The sequence below is a fragment of the Leptonychotes weddellii genome, chromosome 3 (assembly GCF_054177405.1).
Source record: "Leptonychotes weddellii isolate Sample4059 chromosome 3, ASM5417740v2, whole genome shotgun sequence".
In the NCBI taxonomy this organism is placed as follows: domain Eukaryota; kingdom Metazoa; phylum Chordata; class Mammalia; order Carnivora; family Phocidae; genus Leptonychotes; species Leptonychotes weddellii.
Genome location: NC_138371.1, coordinates 94,662,314 through 94,685,541, shown reverse-complemented (window position 1 = coordinate 94,685,541; position 23,228 = coordinate 94,662,314). Strand labels below are relative to the sequence as shown.

Below are 23,228 nucleotides of genomic sequence, written 5' to 3'. Positions count from 1 at the left end.
TGCCTACCCCAGTCCGCCCAAGAGAGAATCTGGAAGGACTGGGAGAGGGGAGGCTTGCCAGAATAGGTCCATTTTTGATGATGTGTAAGGTAGGCTTAGGCAGGGTGGGGAGAAGAGGAGAAAGGTGTTCTAGGGCAGAGAGGAGTGTGTCCAGAAACAGATGGGAGGAAGCATAATGTGCTATGGGAACCACAGGTAATTCATTGAGCTGCAGGAAAGGAAGTTTGTCAGGGTGAGGTGGGAGACGAGGGCAGTGGGACTGAGAGGGTGCCGCTTCTAAAAGCCCTCCAAGGCCACCTGAGCTACGAGAAGGCGGGGAGCGGGGGCATATTTAAGAGGTAGAATGAATAGGCATTGGTTTGACTAACATTTCCAAAGCAAGTGAGAAATTTCTACGTGATCCCAACTTTCTGTTGGCATTACATAGCGTGGTCCCTGAGCTGACAAGTTATTTGGATCCAGCGATAACAAGTTATGTGGATACACCAGGGAAAGTATCATGACGAGAATGTCTAAACTTCAGATTTGAGGCTGTAACATATGTCTGTTTGGATCTAGTTTTGTTTGGAAAATGCATTTGATTTCATATTTAGTCATGAGGTTTTGGCTGTCCCTTTTTTGGTAGTTAGCTAAATGTATAGGAAGTCTCTTGGTGATCCAGATTAGTTTCATACTTATAAAAATTCTTTCTTTTTTGGGATTTGACTTCTTATATTATTAAAGTTGCCATTTTTACCTTTTTCTTGAAATTGGGAAAGAAACTGCCCTAGGTTGACTAACATAACTCTAGGACCTGGTATTCCATGGTTTTAACTAGGAAGTTTGTGTTGTGGATAGTTGAAAAGACAGCATTTATTAAGCCTTTACGAGGTACTATGAAACATCATCCATCAGTAAAAACTAAATAGGAACCTGTTCTCTTCCAGAGAGTTCTTATTTGAAACAGTATTTTGGACAAAGTTATTTCCTTGATGCTCATTAAGGGGATCAGTTATGTGTAAAGCTTTGAGGTCATACATACAATTCTGATTAAAGAAGATATTTAAATTTCTGCACATGGTGAGAATACACACAGATATAAAGATAGATAAATGAATCAAGTACATCTTTCCACTTCTTCCTGTAGTACTGCTGAGGGATTCCATTTTATAGGGTGTCAGATACATAGCATCTTCAGCAGTAGATTGTCCATTGTTGTGATCATTTAGTAGATACTGGGTATATGCCTGTATATACCAAAATGTTTATAAACATTTGGTTCATTGTATAGCAACTTGAAATATAAGTATTCGAAAAAGGGGTAAGGGTCTTTTAAGAATATTTTCTTTTGTCCCAAACCAATTAATAGTTTTAATCATTGCTAAGCTAGGCTTGGAATTTGCACTGAGAATTAATTCTACAAATTACCTACAAATTATGTTTGGTTCAGCTATGCCTCATCTGTAATAAAAATGACACCAAAGCTCTTCTTCTTTAGCATTTAAGGTTTCTTAAGCAAAACAGGATATAATTCCTGTTGTATAACCAAGAAACAAAATAAAACCCTGCTACTCTCTTTTTTCTTGGCAGTTTATTCCTTCATAAACTGTTCAGCCAAACAGAATAGATTGTAAATTGTTTCATTTTGGGGTTTTATTCTGTTTTTGATGAATAATAAAGTATAAATAGCTAATACCTATAGCAGTTATATTTTGAAAGTTTGCCTTTAGTTTCCTTCTTCCACTCATCTCTTGAAAAGGCTATAAAAATTTTTATTTTTGGCAGCTTACATCCTGTTTTCAGATTTTCTGGTCAAAATATTTTGAAAGAAGCAAAAATTAACAGTAATCAGTGTCACCTGTTAAATTAGACTACTGTGTACAAGACCACAACATGAAAATGTCCAGACTGTAGAGCTGTTTCATGGTAGTGCTCCTTATTCCTCTTGTACTTTTGCTTTTGATGTGAGTTCTGGTAGGATCCATCCCTTCCTTAAAAGGCTGAAGTCGGGTTTACCCCCCAAACACTACAAAAGTAGAGTGTCTCTCAAGAAATGAAGCCAATCAGATGGATTTTCAAGGCTTCCCAGCCTTTCCTGTAAGCATAGGACTTCAGAACCACCGAAGAATACTGCCTTCAGAAAGTTCAAAAGGCAAGCATGTCTTCATCGTCTCTTCCTCTTCTCTTTTGCCTTCACATTATATATTCTCATAGAGAACAGTCAGTTTTGGCACTCCATAAAGAGGCTGATTTGATATTGTTTTTTTTTTAGCTTTCACCATCTAATTCATTAGTCTTTATAAAAATCATATATTGATATACTTACTTAAAATCCTCTTTATAGAGTGGTCTTTGGAAGTGGTATCAGAAGTGGCTCCTCTCGTGTTTTAAATTATCCAGCATTTGAACGGTTGCTGTCACCACTAGATGTCCTTTAATGTGGCGTGGGGCAACTGTGGGCAGATGTTTACAAATTCATAAGCAGAATTCTTTTTGTGTATGTTACTACTAGCCTATGTTAAGGAAGCCAGTCAGCACAAAGGGGTGAATAAACTTTCTCTGGCTGAAATACTAAGGAGGGTAAACCTTGTTAAGAATTACGCATGTTGTTGGGCACCTGGGTGGCTCAGTTGGTTAAGCGTCTGCCTTCAGCTCAAGTCATGATCCTAGAGTCCTGGGATCGAGTCCCGCATCGGGCTCTCTGCTCAGCAGGGAGTCTGCTTCTCCCTCTCACTCTCCCTCTCTCTCAAATAAATAAATAAAATCTTTTAAAAAAAAAGAATTATGCATATTGTTGCTTCAGATCATGTCCACTTATCCTTTTTCATGCTCTTGTCTTCACAAAGCAGGCTCAGCGAGAGAGAGCAGAGATTTCCCATTGCTGTAGCATGTGTATTTTTTAAGGAAAGGAGTGGAAGCAGGGTGACAGAAGGGATCAGGCAAGAACTATAAGAAAATGCTCAACTTAAGCATGTGCATGTGTGAAACACTTATCAGGATTGTCTTTATTATTTCCAATGGTTTGTTTTGGAGTGGGTAGTGAAATAAGATTTTCAGGTCTGCCTTTCAGCAAGGAACTCAGAGGTACTCACATGTGTACCTTATCTCACAGTACCCTTCTCATTTAAATGAGGGACTCTCTCCCCCAACCTTCCTACGGGGAGGCTGAGACAGGAGAGGCATCATGGCTGGACGAATGAGTCAGCATGGAACCGGAGAGGTCATTTCACAAATTAGATGTGGTATTGATCCTCTGGGGATAAGCCGCATTACTTTGTAGGTTCTAGGCACCTTCTCATATATTGGTGTCAATGGATGCTCCCTAGTTTTTTAAGGATTTTTTAATTTAGCCCCTGGGCACCCTCATCATAGGAGCTGTTCAGAATTATTATCAAGAATTGCTGATTAATAGTCACTGCCAGTTTGAGCAAAAACCCAGTGCCTCCATGTCATGTGGCAAAATGAAGGCGAATTTAGGAATTACTCGACAATCCTAAGTGAAGCCCCGTTTTGACAGATTGCTCAGATTGCATTCCTGCGCTTGATTTTTTTTCCTTGCTTGCCAGTGCAGACCTAAGCATTTGGACATCTCTTATGTAACTGTGGGGTCTGCTGTAACTCTAGCACTGAGCAGAGACCACAGGAGGAAGTTGGTTTGGTTTCTCACTTCATATTCTTTGTCAGGGAATTTCACGATTCCGGTTTGGAAGACATTCTTGTTATAGTTTGGTCATGCTGTAAATCCACCTTGGCTTTGAAGTAGTAGGCTCTGCTCATTACAATATAGTAAATGTAAAATGATTTTACATCAGTGAATCTAGTTTATTTTTTCCAAAATGTTCAGGGAAGACATTTCTATCTGGTCCAGAATGAGTAGACGCACTCAAGACAGACATATTTATTGTCCCACCAGCTATTATGGAGATGGCTATACACGTTCAGTATGCAGAGTCATTTCTGAGTATTTTGCCAGTACTGTGCCTTTGTTTCCTCAAGTTAAATTAGAAAACAAAAGCATCCTGGTCTTATCTGAGCTTTATGGCCAAGTTATGTTAGACCTTAAGCTAGTCATGTGACACTGTCTTCTCAGTGTTTTTGTAACATGATAATAAAGTTACCCACGGATAATCATACAGTAATTGGCCATTCTTAGGTCAGCGGAGGGATCTTTTAACATGAGTATTGGGATTTGTCAGTCCACATACCATTGACAGACTCACGTGTGAGGCTGTAAAGTGAAGGTGCTTGAGTAGGGACCACGGGCAGCTCTGTTTGGATTCCCACAGAAAAAGCAGGAATGAATTGTTGGGACCAGTAAATAAAGGGAAAGCAATCCCAACTCTCTATACATGTTGGTTTAGGTAATTAAGTATGTTTGAAGCATTTAGATACTTACTTGAAGTGGGCAGGTTCTCCAGCTGTGTCAGTCCTTAGAACTTCTCTTTGTAAAGAAGCCCAGGCTGAGAGAAGTGAACCCTCTTTCTTTTAATTAGGTAAGTTCATGGATTTCGAGCCTTTATTCTGTTTTTTAATCCACAATAAATGATCTTTTCTAACAACACAGTGTATATGAAAATGGCTTTAGTCGTTTATCATCTTGTCGAGCCAGTTTGCTAAAGCCGTAAAAACTGATCATTTTCTAAAAGAGTTTGATCTTGGATTTCCTGGTGTCAGTTTGCTCTTTGGAAAGCTTTCTTTTTCATTTCTTACATTTAGGTATTATTTCGCTTCCATACAAAAACCCACAGCTTTCCGAAACCTTGAGCACAGTCGAGTTTTTATGCAGGCCCTCTCCTGTTGTCAGCATGCCAGTCAGTGAGGCCTCGGCAGGGATAGTCACTCACGATGCACCTGCGCCCCCCTCCCCCTTCCCCCTCCCCCCCCCCCAGCGCGGACAATGTCATGATTACGTTAACGGAATGTGACTGACGTTTTGTGAGTTTTTCTGTCTTCATTAAACTTCTTCACCTTCTCTGAAACCCCTCATGCTGCACACTAGCACGGAGCAGCCGTATCCCTCGACCCAGCATGAGTCAGGGGTGCAGCCGTAATACCAGCTGTGAGAGCAGCCGCGATACGAGCCCCGCTCGGGGCTTTCCTCCACTCGGTGAGTACACGTAGGCACTGGCTCTCGGAGCAGAGTTCCTTGCCCTGCTCCAAATGCTTGTCCCACACACTGCCAGGTGGAATGACCTGCTCTCCCTCCTCTGCTGTCCTTGTGATCCTTTCTTCTCTCTTTCCTCTTCCTTAGTTACCCTCTGTTGTCCCCTCCCCCCTCTGCATGTTTGAAGTTTGGCCATTTCCAATTTTTATATATTGGAGGAAAAAAACACCACTTCACTCTGTGCCGTTGCCATTTGTGACCACTTGCTGGCCAGCAAGCCCATCTGCGTGGTCACTTCTAACATAAGGGGATGCTCAGTGACAGTGACTTGCTTCTTAAAAGTAGAGCGAATGCCAAGTGTATCTTTTGTCATTGAATTTCAACAGTTGGTTTTGAATTGTACCCGAGGTCAGGCCCTACGTGATTCAGTTCAAAGGTGGAGAAAAATAAAATCGCGATAATGTCTACGACATGAAATGTGCTCAGTTGAGGGGTGATAACATTAAAAAACTGCATGGATGAAGGTATTAGCCATGCTTTTTTGTGAAGTGAGTCATTTCAATGCTTCCTCCTAAAGCAAGCCCAAAGTAGCTTTTTGATAAGCCGCTGAGGTGTACAGCACAATGCATGACTTTACAACGTTTATTGTTAACGAGTCAGATATTTTCATTCTTCCTCGGCTCCATAGGCTATTTAAAGGCTGTGACCCGATGCCCTCCCAGGGCAGAAATTTACGGTATTTGGTCGCCATAAGGTGGTATTAGTACCATATCTCAGGTCACCGGCCAGGTGCCATTTGGGTTGCTCATCCACCAACCTCAGTCTCTCTTATAGCCAGAGTTTATATTTTCACAGGTTTTAGGATTCAAGAAAAACCGACAGAGAAACCTATTTCCTTTATGGAATATCGTGTTCGCCTTTTCTTTTTAGTTTGAATAGTCTAAAATGGACATATACCTCGTAGTGCAAATTATTAATCCCTAGAGACCTCTAGAAAGACCACACACTTTTCACAAAAAAATATTTTGTATTCTCCAGTAATTGTGTTTCAGTTCTTTGCCATTTTGCTGTAAAACTGTTTTCCTTTTGATAAGCATAGCAGGTGGAAATCATTTTAGAATGTTAGGCCTAGGTCTGAAGTTGTTATATGGAATTATGGTCTGCAGCAGTCTGTTATTTTGACTCTAATTATGTAACTGGGTCTTTCAGATATAAAAATGTCACTCCAGAAAGTGGATGATGGATCAGAAACACATAGTCTTAATATTTGCCTCTCTCTGCTCCTAGTGTCATACACTTCTTCCTAATATCCTTTTATCCCATCAGTATCAATAATCAAAATCTGGATATACTTCCTTATGACCTGCTGTCCTGTATGCAGTTAAAGCCATGCCAGATGAGTCCCTTGACTTAGTCTACCTGATGACCATGAGATCCCAAGTGGGGCGACTTACCTCGTACACATCAGCTATTCCACGGCAGTCTGAAGCATCAGAACAGAATTCTCAACAAATTGGGTGGCAATGATGATTTTTTTTTTTCCCAAATGAACTGGTGATTTTTCCTTAAGTTAAGGCTGTATATCTCTGCATCCTTGCTGACCTTCTAAACAACCTGTTACATAAGTGAACGATTCAATCTATTTATTGGTTATTTGGTCTCTTAGGCAAGTCCGTGTTTTTATTTCATATGTGTACGGGTATTTTTGTTACTGTCCATGGAAGGCAGCCTTTGGAATCCAGCATGTGGTCAGCGGACCGGGCAAGGTGTGCTGAACTCTTGAGCTCCTAATTGAACCCCGAGTACTTGAGTGATCTAGTCTCGTTTTCACTTTCTTTGGCGAAATGGATCTGCATACGTGTCTTTCTTGGTGACAACCCAGAATGGTGAAATGCACAATTGCTCCTACCAGGGCAGAAGATGTGGATACAGATATTTCCCCTTCCTAACAAACTAGCATCAGCACACGTCTTCTGTTGTGGTCAGGGCCATAGTTAACATCTTCTCGGCTGAATTTTTATGCCGTGCCCCCTTTGCCTCCTTGGGTTAAATCTGTCCGTAAGACTTTTATCCAATGAGAACGAGAGCAGTGCTTGTGCATACCAGCACCATTCTGAGCAGGTGCAGCTCCTCATGGCTCCTGTTTGCCCTCTGGGACAGGTGTTACTGTCATCCTTTTTTTTTTACGGATGACGGAACAGAGACTTAGGGAGAGTAAGCCACTTTCTCAAGGTCATACAGCTAGATGGTGGAGCGAGGTTTTGAATCCAGCCTGACTTCAAAGCTTGGCTGCTTCCCTGCCTCATTTGAAAGTTTTGATAATTTAGTGTCTTTCATTTGTTCCTCTGAAATGTATTAAATGCTTTCTCTCCAGGCTTAAGCACAGAGAAAGTGTCTAGCAATGTTTCTCAATTATGATTTCCAGGTTTGGAGTTAGGACCTAGGAATTCATAGATGAGTCCCTAAAGGTGGTTCCCAGGGTAACTTGCTGTGCCCTTCAGACAATGTGAAGTTTTCTCCTCCTTCTCATTCACTTTAATAATTGTTTCCCACCCCTTCTATAAATTAGTAAGATTCAACCTTCAGTTTGAAATAAGGGGGGGGGTGTGTGTGGAAATAATTATGTTTTGGTGATTATATATTGGTTTTATGTTTGTGTTTTTATTACAAAGTTATTTTGGACCATTTCCATGGCATGCCTATGTATATGCTGGTTCCAGTGACAACTTCTAAGTGAAAGTAAGGGCTCTGCTGTAAATCGGGCTTTGACAAAACTGGGTCCACCTTGGATTCCACTGATGGATGTTCACTTGAGAACATGACAAAGGACTCATTACATGACAGATTTACTGTAGAATTGTCTGTTGAAACAGAACCAGGGAACGACTTTATAAGAAACCATCAGGTATTGCTTAAAAGCTATTTTCAGTTTAAACTAGGATATGGTGCTGATACGTTTTACAGTAAATGGTATGCTTCAGTCTTAAAATGTGTTTTGCCAACTTCCTTCTGTAAGGAAAGCAATTATTTTATATCTGTTTTAGAGATTGCCAGTTTATTTGTGTGCATCTTGAGGAGTTAGAAATTTTCCTTTCGCAAGCTGGTAAAAATTTGTCTTTGTCGACCAGGTAACCTTTGCTATTTAATACCACTTAATACCCAGATATGTGCATTTTCATAAAGTGACATGAGCTTGAAAAAATAAAATTATAGGGGCGCCTGGCTGGCTCAGTCGGTAGAGCATGTGACTCTTGATCTTGGGGTCGTGAGTTTGAGCCCCCTTGGGTGTAGAGATTACCTTAAAAACAATCTTAAAAAAAGTTATATTGAAGAGTTTGAGGTTCTGGTATTTTATGACGAAATGAAAGTGTTCACATGTGCAGGATACTGCACTCTAGTGGCGTGGGTGAAAAGTAGCACTGCTTGCTATTACTTTGTTAACCCTTGTGAGTTTTCCCTGGTACGACCACCATGTTCTTTCCAGAGTAATGAATATAAGCACACAGTCTTTTGGGTTTTTTTCCGGAGGTAAGGAAAAGCCATATGTTGCATGGCACTCTGCTCAGTAAGTTCATATTTTGAACCAAAGCCTATTTTACGGTTCTTTCTGAAAGTAATTCTCTGTGCGGACGGAGGTTAGCACAGAGTTCCTCAGATTGCTGAATTAATATGCGTATTGTGAATACTTGCTAATACAGTAATATCTGACGTAGACCTGTAAACTGGCGTTGACTGGCAGCCGTCACTGCCAGCACCAGCAGCACTACTCCTGTTGCTCCCACCATTTACTCAGTGCCCGGCACTGCTTTAAGTGCTCTGTGTCTGAGCTCTTGCAACTCTCTCCACTCCCAAGAGGTACGTACCACTTTTGGCACCATTTCCAGCCGAGGAAACTGAGACACAGAGAGATGTAGCGCTTGGCCTCAGGTCCTCCAGCTGGTTGTGATCACACCGGGATTTGCCCCCAGCTGCATTACAGAGTGGTTGCCCGTAACCAGAGTACTGCAAATGCCTCGCCAGGGAAGCTCCTTAAGCCTGTTACAACTCAGTCTCCAGCAGTTCAACAATAAGTTCATTGATAATTAGGGTATCCATGCAACAGGAGAGCAAAAATTTGGGGGAACACGGAATTTCATTTGTTGAGCCCCTTTCTCGTGATTTCATCCTATTTCTGTCCAGATAACATGACGAAGTTCTATGCTTTTGTTTTTGGTGCATGGTTGCATATGCATCACGTACCGATGAGGCATCTCGTGAGCTGAGTAAATAATCCATTCTCCTGCTGTTCCACTCGGTATATAGACGGCGCTCTGTGGCTCCTGATGTCCTTCATGTTGCATATCTCCATTAACGGCTCATTGAGGCTTCGTGGCGTGAATATAAACCTGGAGTCTGAGCTCAGCTGGTGCCTAAGGAACACCGCAAAGAGCGCCTTTGTCATGCCTGTGTGTGTGTGTGCTAGCCCTGTGAGAGCCAGCAGGCTGCCGTAGAGTTTGGGGATTGGCACTTGCTCTCCATTCATCTCCAGCATCATTTCCTTTCATGAGAAAACATGGCCTTGTTGGGAGCAGTCTGTGTGTTCCCTTTGGACTGTGGCATTTCCTGTCTGGGGTACTTCTGTGTTAATCCTGTGGGTGTTGCCGTTCCTTTTACCTGCAGCCTCTCGACGTCATTCCAGGTCCACTAGTGCCCTCTCCACTGCTGAAACTGTTGGGCAGTCAGGTGAACAAGTGCTAACTGCATGCCTTGGCTTCTTCATATGTTCCAGTTTCGCACCCATTTTCGCATTTGTTTTCATCAGTGTCGGCTAGCACTTGGCATGTCCGCCCTTCATATTTGTTTTCCCCAACGTGCTTTGATTTTTTTAAGTTGTTGAATGTTTATGGTTCTGTTAATAGGCCGTAGATGCTTTATAGCCTTTTGACAACATCATTTCTCCAGTGTTCATGTTTATGTGAAAACAAAACAAAAACACGGGGAGGGGCTTCTACCCCTCTTTTGACTCCCTCCCGAAATAGGAGAACAGTCACCGGAAATAGGTATCCCGAAAAGTCCCTGTGGGGAAAGAGGGGATGGAGGTCCCCCGACAGTCTTTCATTTCACAAAGGCTTTGCTCCCAAAAAGTGTTGATTACTGATGTTAATTATTAGTGTCAAGTTCTGATTACTTGGAGGAACTGTTTAGTTACTAAATGTTCCAAGTCCTAGCGTGCATGATTTCATATGTATAAATATTTGTCCTAAAACTTTTACGGAAAAACAAGGTCACGATTCAGGTAATCAGGTCAGGCGGCAGGTAGCCTTTGCAGCCTGTGGTCCCCAAATGTTCCGTCCCAGCCCGCTTTAACGATACCAGAAGTGCCCCGGTCAGCCATTGGGGCAAAAAGTAAGCATACTGAAATGCATCAGTTTGCTGGATTTAACTGACATCATTTTTATATGATAACTACAGTTTTCTTACCTGAGTAAGGCATTATGTATTAAATCACAGCCTGTTGATGGGGACAACTGTCACCAATTCATGGAGTTATTTTCTCTGTTCTTCCTCTAAGCGAAGCGAGCTATGCTTTTTATTATGCACACTCTGAAGGGTACAGTCCCCTGAAAATCAGGGGCCAGACTGAGGGCACAGTCACACGTATCCATCTCTTGGGAAATGGAGCTTCATCATAACATCAGAGCAGTGAGTGTAGAACAGACTTTGCTCTGGTGAAAACAAAAGGCTTGTAACTTTGCTCAGATCCAGACAAACATTTCCCCTTCAGATTTGAAATTCAAATGATCTATGATATATATCCAGTGATCTGCAGTCACTGTGTATGGCAGAGCTGTACGCATCTGGGAAGCACAGAATAATTGCATTGTTCTTACAGTTTTAATTTTCTGTCAAAAAAAAATCAGTATTATCCCTGGAGCAAGAATTGCTGGCATGAGATATACTTTTTTTTTTTTAATTTTTTTAGATTCCGTTTTATTTAAGTTTATGCTGGGTAATTTTTAAATGGCTTACAACTGAAGTATTTTCATTTTGTTACTCATAAATCCCTTACTATCTACCCTTTTTTAATGGAAAAAAGACTTGAGCAAAGATGTATAAAACCATATGCACAGCAAATCTCAAATTTACACTTGTTTCATATGTCAACTGATTACATATATGTATATATGGGGAGAGATCTAGATATAATTGCTTTGTGGTCTCTTAGTTTATATGGCACATTTAATCATCTTTTAAACAGAACGGCTAAGATAACATACAGTGTGACCAACAAGTGCATTAAAAAAGGGGATAGTATAACATACAATTTTTGTTTCTTTATAAAAATTCATGACTGTATAACGTTTTGGTTAGCAGTGTTTAAATATTTTCCCCTTTCGGTGGCGCTGGAAGGTGTAATTTTTGAAATTGACATTTTAAAAAAGCTAAGTAACACCTCACTTTTAGAGTTCTTGTTTTCTAAAGAACTCTTGTTACATATCTAGAGTTTTAAATATATCACTTTATAAGAAAGATCAATTCACGTAAAACAGATTTAGCTTTCCTTTTATTCTAAATGCTTCATTATGGCTAATAGAGAGGGGTTTTGTTTTTTTTTTCTGTCCAAATAGTGTCTTACTTGTTCACAAAAAGAAAGCATTTTTTATCTTAACATTTTTCTTCAAAGGTTTTTTAAAATACATTAGGATTTTAAATAAGAAATGCTTGCCAGTAAATAGTATGATACACTTAGGGAGTATAATTTATATGAACTTTTTCCTGTTATAGCTTTAACTTCAGCTCTTCTTAAGGAAGGCTGCTCTCCTGACGTAATGGGGCTTTTAAAAAGCTAGTCTTCATTGTCCTTGATCCTTAACAGGCTTAAAATTATTGAACTGCTGAAATCTATTTTAAATTCTTTGGATCATACCCATTGTGTTACATGTTTAGACTATCATTTGAAAATCCTTTGAGAGACTCAGGAAAAATGTATACTACTGTTATCTGAATGATTAATGTTTTGCAGTGAAGATGCTAGCATTTTGTGATGATCATTGAAGAATTTTAATAAACTGATTTTTAAATAACCTTTGGTGACACAGGCATCATGAACAAATGCCAAAAATTAATTGAGCTCAGTTAATGACAGTTAAACAGTCGTGACACTAATGAAAATTTGCAGAGATCAATTGAATGCATTTGTTTCAAATTTTAACTTTTTATTACACATTGCATTAGAACTCTGTCGTCAAACCGTGAAGCTTTCTAATCAGTTTGACCAAACATCAGGGCCAGCTTTGCTCCAGAGGGAACACTAAATAGATTTAAAAACTCCGCCCATAGCCCTGCTCACTTCTCTAATAAGTTCCCCTCTCTCTCTCCCATGTCTCAACACTTTACAAAAATAAAACATTAAAGAGCCATTTCCGTTGTTAGGATGCTTTGTGGCACGACAGTATTAAATATGGAACAACCTCACCTCTGCCGCCGGTAAACAAGTCTAGTTAGAACTGTAAGTGAGGGGTAGTTCCGATTGGCTAGAGACTTTCCAGTGCCTCTGTCCAGTAGGTGGGAAGAGGCAGGAGCCCTTGCAAAGAATTGAGAAAATTTGAATTAAAGTGACATATCTTTCGGTTTTGTTTTTCTTAAATAGACCGGTTTGGGCTTGGCCAGGCAGGAAGAATACCTGGCTCTGTGAATGCCATGCGAGTTTTGAGCACAAGTACAGACCTTGAAGCTGCTGTTGCCGATGCTTTGGTAAGAGTCTCAGTGTGTGCAGTCTCTTTGACTTACTCAGCCACGGTTTTCTCTGTCTTACCAGAAAATCGCCTCCAAATCAGGGTACTAAATCACCCTGGGCACTCTGTAAAATTGTGTAAATACTGGGTAAACTGATATTATTATCACTTTCTCTTTAAAATTCTATCCCTGTACCTAAGTGAAAATTGGCCCTATACAAAAAATACTTGCGTCAGGTGTTCGTTCTGTGCTCCTGTATCAAGGAAGTTTTGATGGCATTGGGCTTCTCTGATGTCATTGGGCTTCTTTTTTTTTTTTCCCCTTTTTCTCCATTTTTTTTTTCCCCCCAGCATTTCCTTTTTTCATTCTCCTGCTTCTATTGCTTTACAGGTTCTAATGGCATAGCCTAAACATATCATTATAATAGTAGGTAACAGAGTTTGTTGTTTGAAAATCTCGCACTGATTCCATGACCACACTAGTAGTTCCATGCGATTTTACCTTTGTTTGTCTTTAAAAATGAGTCCTTATTTAAGGAAACTCCTAAATTTTAATGCCAGTGAAGTCTGAGGATATAAAGCACTGGTGGAATATGTTTTTGCCTCATTATAATGGAATATCTTAAAAATATATATATAAAGTGATTAGAGGTCCTTCAATTTGTGGTCAGATTGCTTTTTAAAGATGTATTTCAGCTGGTAGTGACACTGCCTCTAGCATATTCTGGTTGATGTGCTCAGCATTTAAAATAGATCCCCTTTAGAACTGTCTGATCTCTGGCCTTGCTTGTGCTGTTTTAAGATATATTGTCTCTGTGAGGAAAAACGTATTATAACATCCTGCTTTCAGACCCAGAGGTTTTAAACCCAGCCCTGTTTTTCATCTGATCAAAATGTCACAGCCTGTGGCTAACAGGGATTCTCACTTTCATCCCATCCTGTGTCGCCCTCATTTATTCTTGCTCAGTCAGATTTCTTTGACAAGCGACTGTGAGCAAGCAGTTTGCCACTCTCCTGATGCTTTTCCTGTAAGCAAGGGCTGCCTGGCCAGCTCTATTCATCAGCCTTCTGTGTAGAAGGGCTTTTTTTCCTGGCAGGTACTGGAGTTCAGGATAATTGCTCTAACCATGGCTTTGACTTCAGAGTCATGAGCTGGAACGGAACTCTGTGAAGCTATTTTTCTTTCCAAGCTGCAGCACTGAGAATCTGTCTCTTATTTATTCAGAGACCCCATTAGGAGGTCAGAGGGGTGGGAAATGATGGATGTGCAAAACCCTTAGTTAAATGGGACTTCCAGTTAAGACGGGGAGTTCCCTCATTCTTTAAAGAACCGCCCAAGGGACTGTGCACAAAGTTCTAGGAGGCAGAGTCGGACTTGAGAACTTGAGCTTGGGCTTTCCTTGACTCGGGCTTTTCTCTGAGCTCTAGCTCTCAGTCCACTCAGGCTGCCCTTATTACTCTTTGTCCAAACTGCTTGGCCTCCCCGAGTGACCTGCTGCGGAAGAGAGAGCGCAAGAATGGTACATAGTGTTTGCCTCCCAGGGTAGAAGCCCCAGGGGCAGACAGAATCTAGTGTAGGAGCAGACAGGAGAATTAACGGTGACTTTCGGGATGTACCTCGGTGATGTGGGAAGAGTTTTAGCATAGCAAGAAGTGTAGCGAGTACTGGAAGGCGTTTCTAGGAGGTGTAGGAAGGGCTAGGTAATGCCATTGTGAAAGCGTTCTGTTATTATTCACTTGATATGAATCGCTTGCTAACCTGTATTTTTGGTTTGCTAAGATATGTTTTGCTGTACACTTTTGTTGCAAGAACAATCCCCACATATGCTTCTGACATAATTCTCTATGCTTTTTCCCCATCCTTCAATATTTTCCTGCCTACAGCTGTTAGGAGACTCCAGGAGCAAGGTACCAGTGCTTTTAACTTTTGTTTTACAACTTCATTTTTTTCTGTTGCGAGTATATTTCCTTTAGGGGCTAGTGAAAGCAACAAAGCATGTAGCGTAATTAGAAATTCTGGTCTGAATTATGATTTTGTCGAGTCTAGTGAAGCTGTTGTTAGTGATGGAATAAGTCTCCTCTCTCATCTGTTTTAGTGGTTTTCTTTTTTTTTTTTTTTGAATCTCAAGCTCTACTCCTTCTATCAGTGTTTTATTTTATTAACCCAGTTTGTGTCTACTCTCAGTGTCATTACTATTTCTTGAATGGATATATTCAACATTTTTCTTATTTTATAAATCTAGTTTGTATATATGTATATATATATTATATAAGATGATTCTATAATTTATCATTCTAACAAGGATACTTCTGAAAGTGAAAGGGGGTGCTACTTACTCATAACTCTGCTGGGACAAGAGGCATAAGGCAGAACTGTCCCGAGCAAGTTATGGTGGATGGACAAGCCATACATTATTAGAAAATTACGTTTGTGAAAGAAAAAAAAAAAGACAAAAGAAAATTGCATTTGTATGGTTTCAGCCAATTAACTTTTTTTTTCTTTTAGGGGAAAATTGTATTTTATCAGTTTAAGAGCTGTTGCTATATTATTTATGGGTTTAACTTTTACAGTTTTGTATTCAGGGTAAGAGCAACGAGTGAAGGGTCTGCAGGAAGCCTATTTGTGTTCAGATAATTTAAGCATCCTTTTACTTGGGCTACTCTGGTCCCTGACATTTCAGTTTCAGGCTTTCTTGAGGAAGCATGGATATGCCAACAAATTTTCCCACAGACCCTACCCACGATAGATTGCTTCTGTTTGCGAAGGGCCCGGTGGGGGCGCATACCTGCAGGGTGGCAGGGGCTGAGCCAGGTTAGTTCACACATGCTCCCAGCAGGCATGTGGGAGGTAGCATTCTTGTCATTTCAAAGATGAGGAAAGCGAAGCAGGAAGGTGAGGAGCTTTCTGAAGTTCCTCAGCCAGTCAGTGGCGGCAGGACTACCACCTGAGTCTGCCCCACTGCGAAGTCCACACACCGTCCTAGAGACCACACTCTTCCATCTCTGCTGTGGACCGCTCTGCCTGTTACTTACTATCCCGACTGGATGTCTGCTTTTCTGTTTTTATTTCCCTGATCTGTGAGCACAAGAAAGTGTGGTGCGTGCGTGCGTGTATGTGTGCGTTCGTATCTTTTTACCTTTAACTCTGTTGTTGATTTTGTGTGGTGTGACTCATGGTCATTTCACCTTCCCATGTCTTCCTCCATCACCCCCACCTTCGTTGGATCTGACAGAAGAAGCCTGTGAGGAGGAGGTACGAGCCGTATGGGATGTATTCGGATGATGACGCCAATAGCGATGCCTCGAGTGTTTGCTCTGAGCGCTCGTACGGCTCCAGGAATGGTGGCATTCCCCATTATCTGCGCCAGACTGAGGACGTAGCAGAAGTTCTCAACCACTGTGCCAGTTCCAACTGGTCAGAAAGGAAAGAAGGGCTTCTAGGCCTGCAGAACTTACTGAAGAGCCAAAGAACACTGAGGTGAGGACAAGGAGGCCAAGGTTGTAAGCCAAGTTTTAAGTCCCATATTACACTCAGCAGTGGGTTTAAGGGGGTTCCCTGTCATTCAAGGAGTCCTTACAGAGTTCCTGGCGCAGGGGCAGGCACTGGGGGTGCTAAGATGACTAAGACATGGTCTTTGCCTTCCAAGGACTTTGAAATAACTGACAAATACTCTATTAGGTTTATAAAACATTTGGTTCCATTACAGTTCATATTTATCTGCTAGGTGTTATTTGAGAAGTCTTGATACAGTTTGCAAGTTAGGTAAAAAATAACTCTGCTGCTTGGTATGGTTCATTATACTTTGGAGTAGTGGGTAAAATCATAGCAGTCTCAGCCTAAAATTTTGTAATATATGCATACATATAGCTTATAAGTGTGCATAGTAACGACATACTAAAATGGAGTATTTTAAAGTAGTACCAGCATTATTACTAGAGTTGATTATTTTGCTTTTGTCCTTGTTTCTATATCTCACAAATTTTCTAAAATGAGCATGTATCGCACATACCATAACAGTATATGTTTATACCATATTTCATCAAATCTGAGGCACCTTTGACACACTGCTAGTTTACATCCCTCTAAGAAGAAATGCTGCTTATTAAACCATGGCAGTACTAATATAATATGTCTTTGATCACAGGATGAATCTCTAAATTACAGAGATGTTAAAATGTGAAAAATTGGGCAAGTTAGAATCCCTGAAATACAGATACGATGTTCTTTGGAGATTTTTTCTAAGATAACTTGTGCGAGTGGGTCAGTTTATGATCACGGATAGGCTCTGCACAGCTAAGTGAACCTTGACTAGTGGATCCCTGTGCTGGAAGTGTGCCCGTCCGGCCTGTCCGACTCCACCCTGCCATGTTCGTATCTGTTACGTGCCATTCCCCACCCCGAGAGGTCTTGAGAAGTTTTGTCGTATGCTTTCTGAAACGCACATAGCCTCTAATGCTCTAGTGAGCTGTCGAAAACAAAATGAGGATTAAAAAAAAAAATGAGGATGGTTTGTTGAGATGATTATTCCTCAAGAATCTGCTTAATTCTGGAGATCCTGGTTTCTTGATTTTTAGTGTTCACCAAGTATCCATTGAAGAATCTCTAGAAATCTGTTGATTGGCATTGGTCTAACTAGATCGTGTTGTTAATAATGTTAAAGGATCTTCATCTGTATGAAGGGGGGATTACTCAAGGGTAGTTTAGGGAAGAGATGATGATGCTTATTCAAGCCTTGAATGAGAAATGGGACTCCGTAGTATAGGTAAGGATCAGAAAAGGCAAAAGGGCACTAACAGGAAATGAATGTTTGCTTGGTCTCAGCAGTTGTAGGAATGGCAGCGTTTCCTCCTTTAAAGCTCCCTGTGGCCATTTATTTGATACAGATCTAAAGACATCCGAGTACTTGGTAGCAAAACTGAGATTAAAATCCAGGTCCGTCTCACCCCAAAGCACATGCTTTTCCTACACTTTATCCCATTGCCTTTCATCTGTGGCAGGTGGAAAACAGATGTCAAATGAAATGAGCGGGGATTTAGCTCAGGGCTTTGCCACTCCCATGTGTGCAAACTTTGGTAATCACCCTCTGAGATTCAGTTGCCTCATTTTAAGTTGAGAGTCAAACTGTCATGGTTTTATATTTCTGCTTAATTTCATCATGAATTTTTAAATAAAATGATTCGTTTATGAAAAAAGCTTTAAAAAAGCTGTCACTAATCTCAGTGTTGACTCATTAAATTCTAAATTCATTTATTTATTTCCATTTTATTCCCTCTAGTCGAGTAGAATTGAAAAGATTGTGTGAGATCTTCACCCGAATGTTTGCTGACCCTCACAGCAAGGTAAGTCTGGGACTCGTGCCTGCCGACGCGCCCTCGCATGCCCACGTGAGCTGTATAATATACTACTTAAGAGTGAGAGAGAATTCCCCATAGCGCAGTTCAGACCTTACAGATATAACACCAGCTTCAGCAGTAGTTTATGTTATATCTTTTAAAAAAGACTTCTTGGGATCTTCACATGTCCATAAAACTTGGAGCTAAATAAACTAAATAAAATTTAAGAGTTAACGGAAAGAATAAGATGTAGTCATATTCGGATGCTTTGGGGTACTTCCTATTAGCCAAACAGTGGGCTAGGTGCTAAATTAAACATCATATTCTAATGCAGTGCCTTTTTTTTCTTAACAGAAATGAAGAAGATAATCATGTCTATAATTATTTTTTTTTGTACCCCATGTAGCATTTGTCTATATAGGACAAGATAAAAAAAATAGAAGCATTTATGTAATGGATTTATTGAAAAACCAGGTTAAGCTATTTCTCCAAATAGAATTTTCCTGTCCCCAAGAACTTGCTCAGTGGTGGCCACCTAGCTGGCATCCACACTCCCGGGGTCCAAGGAGTCCATTTCTGTTAAGAAAAAAAAGGAGAGCACTGAGCCCTGAGGGGGGATCCCTGCTGGGAGGAAAACACCCCTGACTATGACCCAGGAGTGGTGCTGAGAGAGGGACCCTTTACAGAAGCTTGCTTGGAGTCTAGATTTGAAACAAATACCATTAGTTTGGGAGGAATCCTAGTTGGATGCTTTTAGAGAAAGAAAATGGGATTGAGTTTATTGGGCAAATTTAAAGGATGGATAAAGGACAGGACCAGAAGTGCAAAATTTGGTAGAACCTTCAGTCAGCATAACCAAATCTCATATGCTTGACAGTGCAGGATTTCATGATCTCAGACCACAGTTTTCCTAGTAAAAATGGTCTCTTGTTAAGTCTTATGGGGAGAAGGAGACCTGTCATGGCCAGAAAGTCCAGCCAGTTACTGTGACCTCCTTTCCTTTCCTGCCCTGTCTTTCTCATCGGAGTCATCAGACATGCTCTATCCAGTCATTCAGCACTCAGTACTCGCTCTGGACTAGGGACACAGAAGACAACACGGGACCCCTGTTCTTTGAGATGCTCATGGGAGCCTAGGAGAATGAATGTGGGGGTTCTCTTTTTTCTGCAGGGGGTAGGGGGTGGGAGACAGCAGTTCTCCTCGGTACTGGTCTTGAAGCATGTCTTAAAATTCCTGTGATGAACCTCACAGCAAGGTTAACATTAACAACATAAGTAGAATCCAAGAAAGGTTGAATTCTAGGGCCACAGAGATATCCAAGGATACAATTATCACGATTTTTCTCTAAGATAGTGTTTAAAAGCAGGAAGACTGGGGCACCTGGGTGGCTCAGTCAGTTGAACGTCAGACTCTTGATCTTGGCTCAGGTCTTGATTACAGGGTCATGGGTTTGGGCCCTGTGTTGGGCTCCATGCTGGGCATGGAGCCTACTTCCAAAAAAAAAAAAAAAGGAAGATTTTAAGCATAAGATTCATAAGAGTTAGAGCATAAGGGATGTTAGGTAGTATGGAGCATTGATGAAATTTCTGTTACCTGTCACCTCTAGATTGCTGATTCAGAACCAGAATGTGAGGATAAAGAAGGAAATTTGTTTCCATCAGAAGGCTCTTGTACAGTGAGTTTGGAGGTCTCAGTTTAGTTAATATTTGCTAGCTGCCTTTGAGCTAAGCCAGGAATTCCATAGCTGGGGGCTCAGTGAGTTTTTTTCTGAGCTGTCTCACGGGAGACCCCTGGTGGTTAATAGTTGCTGTGCTAGAACTGAGTAGGTATATAATGGCTGGGTTGTCCCAGTAGAGCATGACTCATTTATTAGCCCAAGTAGGGGACACAGTACTACTTATCTCTCTGAAATCGGTTCAAGGATAGTCCACTGTGGACTCTTATCTCACCTTATACAGCATTAATGATCGCACAGCAGCATGAAAATTATGTGGACTGTATCTTTTATTCTAAGCCATAATTTTTTATAAAGACTATAGTGACTTTTATAATCTTTTTATATTGTATTACTTTACAATATCTGAATTGGCCTACATCGAAATCTACAATGCACAAGGTTTTTTTCCTCCCTTATCTTGTAACATTACTTGTTGAATGCTAGATAATGGACAGTAATAGTATGGAATTACGATGGTTAAGAGACTTTTTTTTTTTTTTTTTTTTTTAAGAGGAAGGAAGGATGGAAGGAAGAGAGGCCTCCAGGATTAAACTAATACCTTTCAGCAAAGTTAATTTCTCTCGGTACTGAATTTTGAAGGCATATTGAGGGAGGGGAGAGTATCAGTATCAGTTTGTAATCTTTTCAGGTCTTTTAAGAAACTGCATGAAAATGGTTATTAATTCACTATGAACTAACATGGAATTTGTTTTGTTGCATGGCCTGGTTTGCGGTGGAATTCACAACAGAGAGTAAGTTCCGATCCTTTTTCCTTTATTTTTTTAATACATTTGTCTCCTCTAATATGACCAGTCCATTTTTAATAGAGACTTTGGAGGAAATTATGAATTACATATGTGAAATATTTGGTTTTCATTTGTGCCTAGGTTTTCAGTATGTTTTTGGAGACTCTTGTGGATTTTATAATAATTCATAAGGATGACTTGCAAGACTGGCTTTTTGTTCTTCTCACACAATTACTTAAGAAAATGGGAGCAGATTTACTTGGATCTGTGCAAGCAAAAGTTCAGAAGGCTCTAGATGTCACCAGGTAAGATTTTAGAGGCCAGACCATTTCTTCCCCAACTTTTGATATACAACTGACACATAATGTCGTGTAAGTTTGAGGTATATAACGTGATGATTTGACACATGTGTATATTGCTAAATGATTACCACAACGTTAGTTAACACATCCTTCACTCACATAATTGCCATTCTTTTGTTGTGGTGGTGGTAAGAACATTTCAGATCTATTCTCTTAGCAACTTTTAAGTGTATAATACGGTATTGTTAACTGGAATCACCATTCTGTACTTTAGATCCCCAAAGCTGATTCATGTTGTAACTGGAAGCCCTGTACCCCTTAACCAGCATCTCCCCATTTTCCCCACCCTGTACTCTGGCAATCACCATTCTACTCTGCTTTTATGGATTTGGGTTTTGGGAGAGGGCACGGCACGGGGATTCCACATATAAGCCTGATCATGCTTTTTTTGTCTTTCTCTGTCTGGCTTATTTCACTTAGCATCGTGCCCTCAGGGTCCATCCATGTTGTCACAAATGGCAGCATTTTCTTCTTTTTTATGACCGAATAATATTCCTTTGTGGGGTTTTTTTTTAATCCATTCTTTTGTTGACAGACACTTAGGTTGTTTTATATCTTGGCTATTGTAAATTATGCTACAGTGACCATGAGGTCGGGTATCTCTTCGAGATAGTGGTTTCATCCCCTTTGGTTACATGCCCAGAAGTGGAGATCCTGGATCATATGATGTTTCTATTTTTAATTTTTTGAGGAACCTGTACTGTTTTCTGTAGTGGCTGCCCCAGTTGACATTCCCACCCACAGTGCAGAAGGGCTCCCTTTTCTCCACGTCCTCGCCAACACTTGTTCTCTCTTGTCTTTTTGATGATAGCTAGGAGCCGTGAGCTGATACCTCCTTGTGGTTTTGATTTGCATTTCCCTAATAGTGATGTTGAGCATTTCGTGTACTTGTTGGCCATTTGGGTGTCATCTTTGGGCAAATGTCTCTTCACGTGGGCTAGACCATGTTGATGTTACAAGACTCTCATAGGTGGTTTTTTGCCATTCTCTTTTGTCACCCATGGTTTTGTCATCTGCTTGAATAAGTGTACTCTCATACAATTTCCACATTCTTTTGTTAACATATTTGTTGAAATGTTCCTGCATTTGATGAGATGAAATACCCATATCCTCCGTGAGCTGGTATTGTTTTTGTGAATGCTCAAGACAAAAACAGATATAAAGCCTTGCAAATTGATTCTCTTCTCTTTGAAAGAAATTTGAGTATTTATTTACATTCTCCTGAATACCTCAGTATTTTTAATACTTCCAACTTCTTACAAGTCACACTAGAAATTTTTCTAGCCACGTGTGATGTACCTTTTGTCCAGGTATAATCTCTGTTAGAGATTAATTTTTTAATGACACTCTGAAAGCCAAATAAAATATTTGTGAGCCAGACTTGGCCTAAAGGTCACTTCCGTAATATAGGTGAATTTATGAATGGCAAAACCATTCAGAGTTTTAGGAATGGCAAGAATGTTAAGATTCTACTCCTAAACTTTGGTGATTAAGGAAAACCCTCTTATTATTTTCCTGGATGCCTCTTCCCTTTAAGAATCCTCTTCTGCTATGGACTCTGAGAAACAAACTGAGGGTTCTAGGCGGGTGGGGGGATGGGTTAGCCTGGTGATGGGTATTAAAGAGGGCACATATTGAATGGAGCACTGGGTGTTATATGCAAACAATGAATCATGGAACACTACATCAAATAAATAAATAGATGATAGATAGATAGATAGATAGATAGATAGGAAAAAAAAAGGAATCCTCTTCTGGGTAGATTTGATCTAAGTTTCTAGAACACATTCATCATTCCCATTTCCTCAGCAGCTGAGATGCCTAGCTGTTTCAGCATATTTAGGATCAGTCTGTGAGTCCTGGGGGCGGGGGTGAGGGGTCTCCATGCTGGCTGTGAGGGGTTCCTGAGGTATGATAGGCCTAATTGTGATCTGCCTGTTTCCTTTCCTTTGGCTGTGCCTAACCATGGGCACATTTCCAGATTAAACACACCAGTTTATACTTAAGTGGATTCTCCATTCTCCCCTTGCTGCAGAAGAAAAGAGAGGTGTTTTGTGTGTTGTTTGTTGACCTCGTTTCTTTAATTTAAGGGCAGTATGAGTCCGAGAGTCCGAAGAAAGCAGTGCATTCACTCAGCCCCAGTTCTAATAGATGTTCGCTTTGCACAGTCTTTCCTGTTAGTGTGGAAGGTGTGTCTGCATTTTCCCACATGGACACCATTCTGCACTTTTAAACTAATGCTAGTGATTGCAGCACTTGAAGGGAGAGAGC

The 23,228-nt window shown here is 40.6% G+C and overlaps 1 protein-coding gene across 6 annotated transcripts in view; it reads left to right on the top strand.

Annotated features, from left to right (window-relative positions):
* CLASP1 (cytoplasmic linker associated protein 1) overlaps positions 1 to 23,228 on the top strand; it is a 248,232-nt gene that overhangs the window by 180,900 nt on the left and 44,104 nt on the right. For 4 of the 6 annotated variants that reach the window (XM_081814611.1, XM_081814613.1, XM_081814612.1 and 1 more), the window contains 5 exons: positions 12,714 to 12,817; positions 14,683 to 14,706; positions 16,032 to 16,276; positions 18,075 to 18,138; positions 20,737 to 20,900. In XM_081814611.1, the coding sequence (XP_081670737.1) occupies positions 12,714 to 12,817; positions 14,683 to 14,706; positions 16,032 to 16,276; positions 18,075 to 18,138; positions 20,737 to 20,900 (601 nt within the window). The remainder of the gene's footprint in view (positions 1 to 12,713; positions 12,818 to 14,682; positions 14,707 to 16,031; positions 16,277 to 18,074; positions 18,139 to 20,736; positions 20,901 to 23,228) is intronic. The other 2 variants (XM_081814614.1, XM_081814616.1) reach the window with 1 other exon arrangement.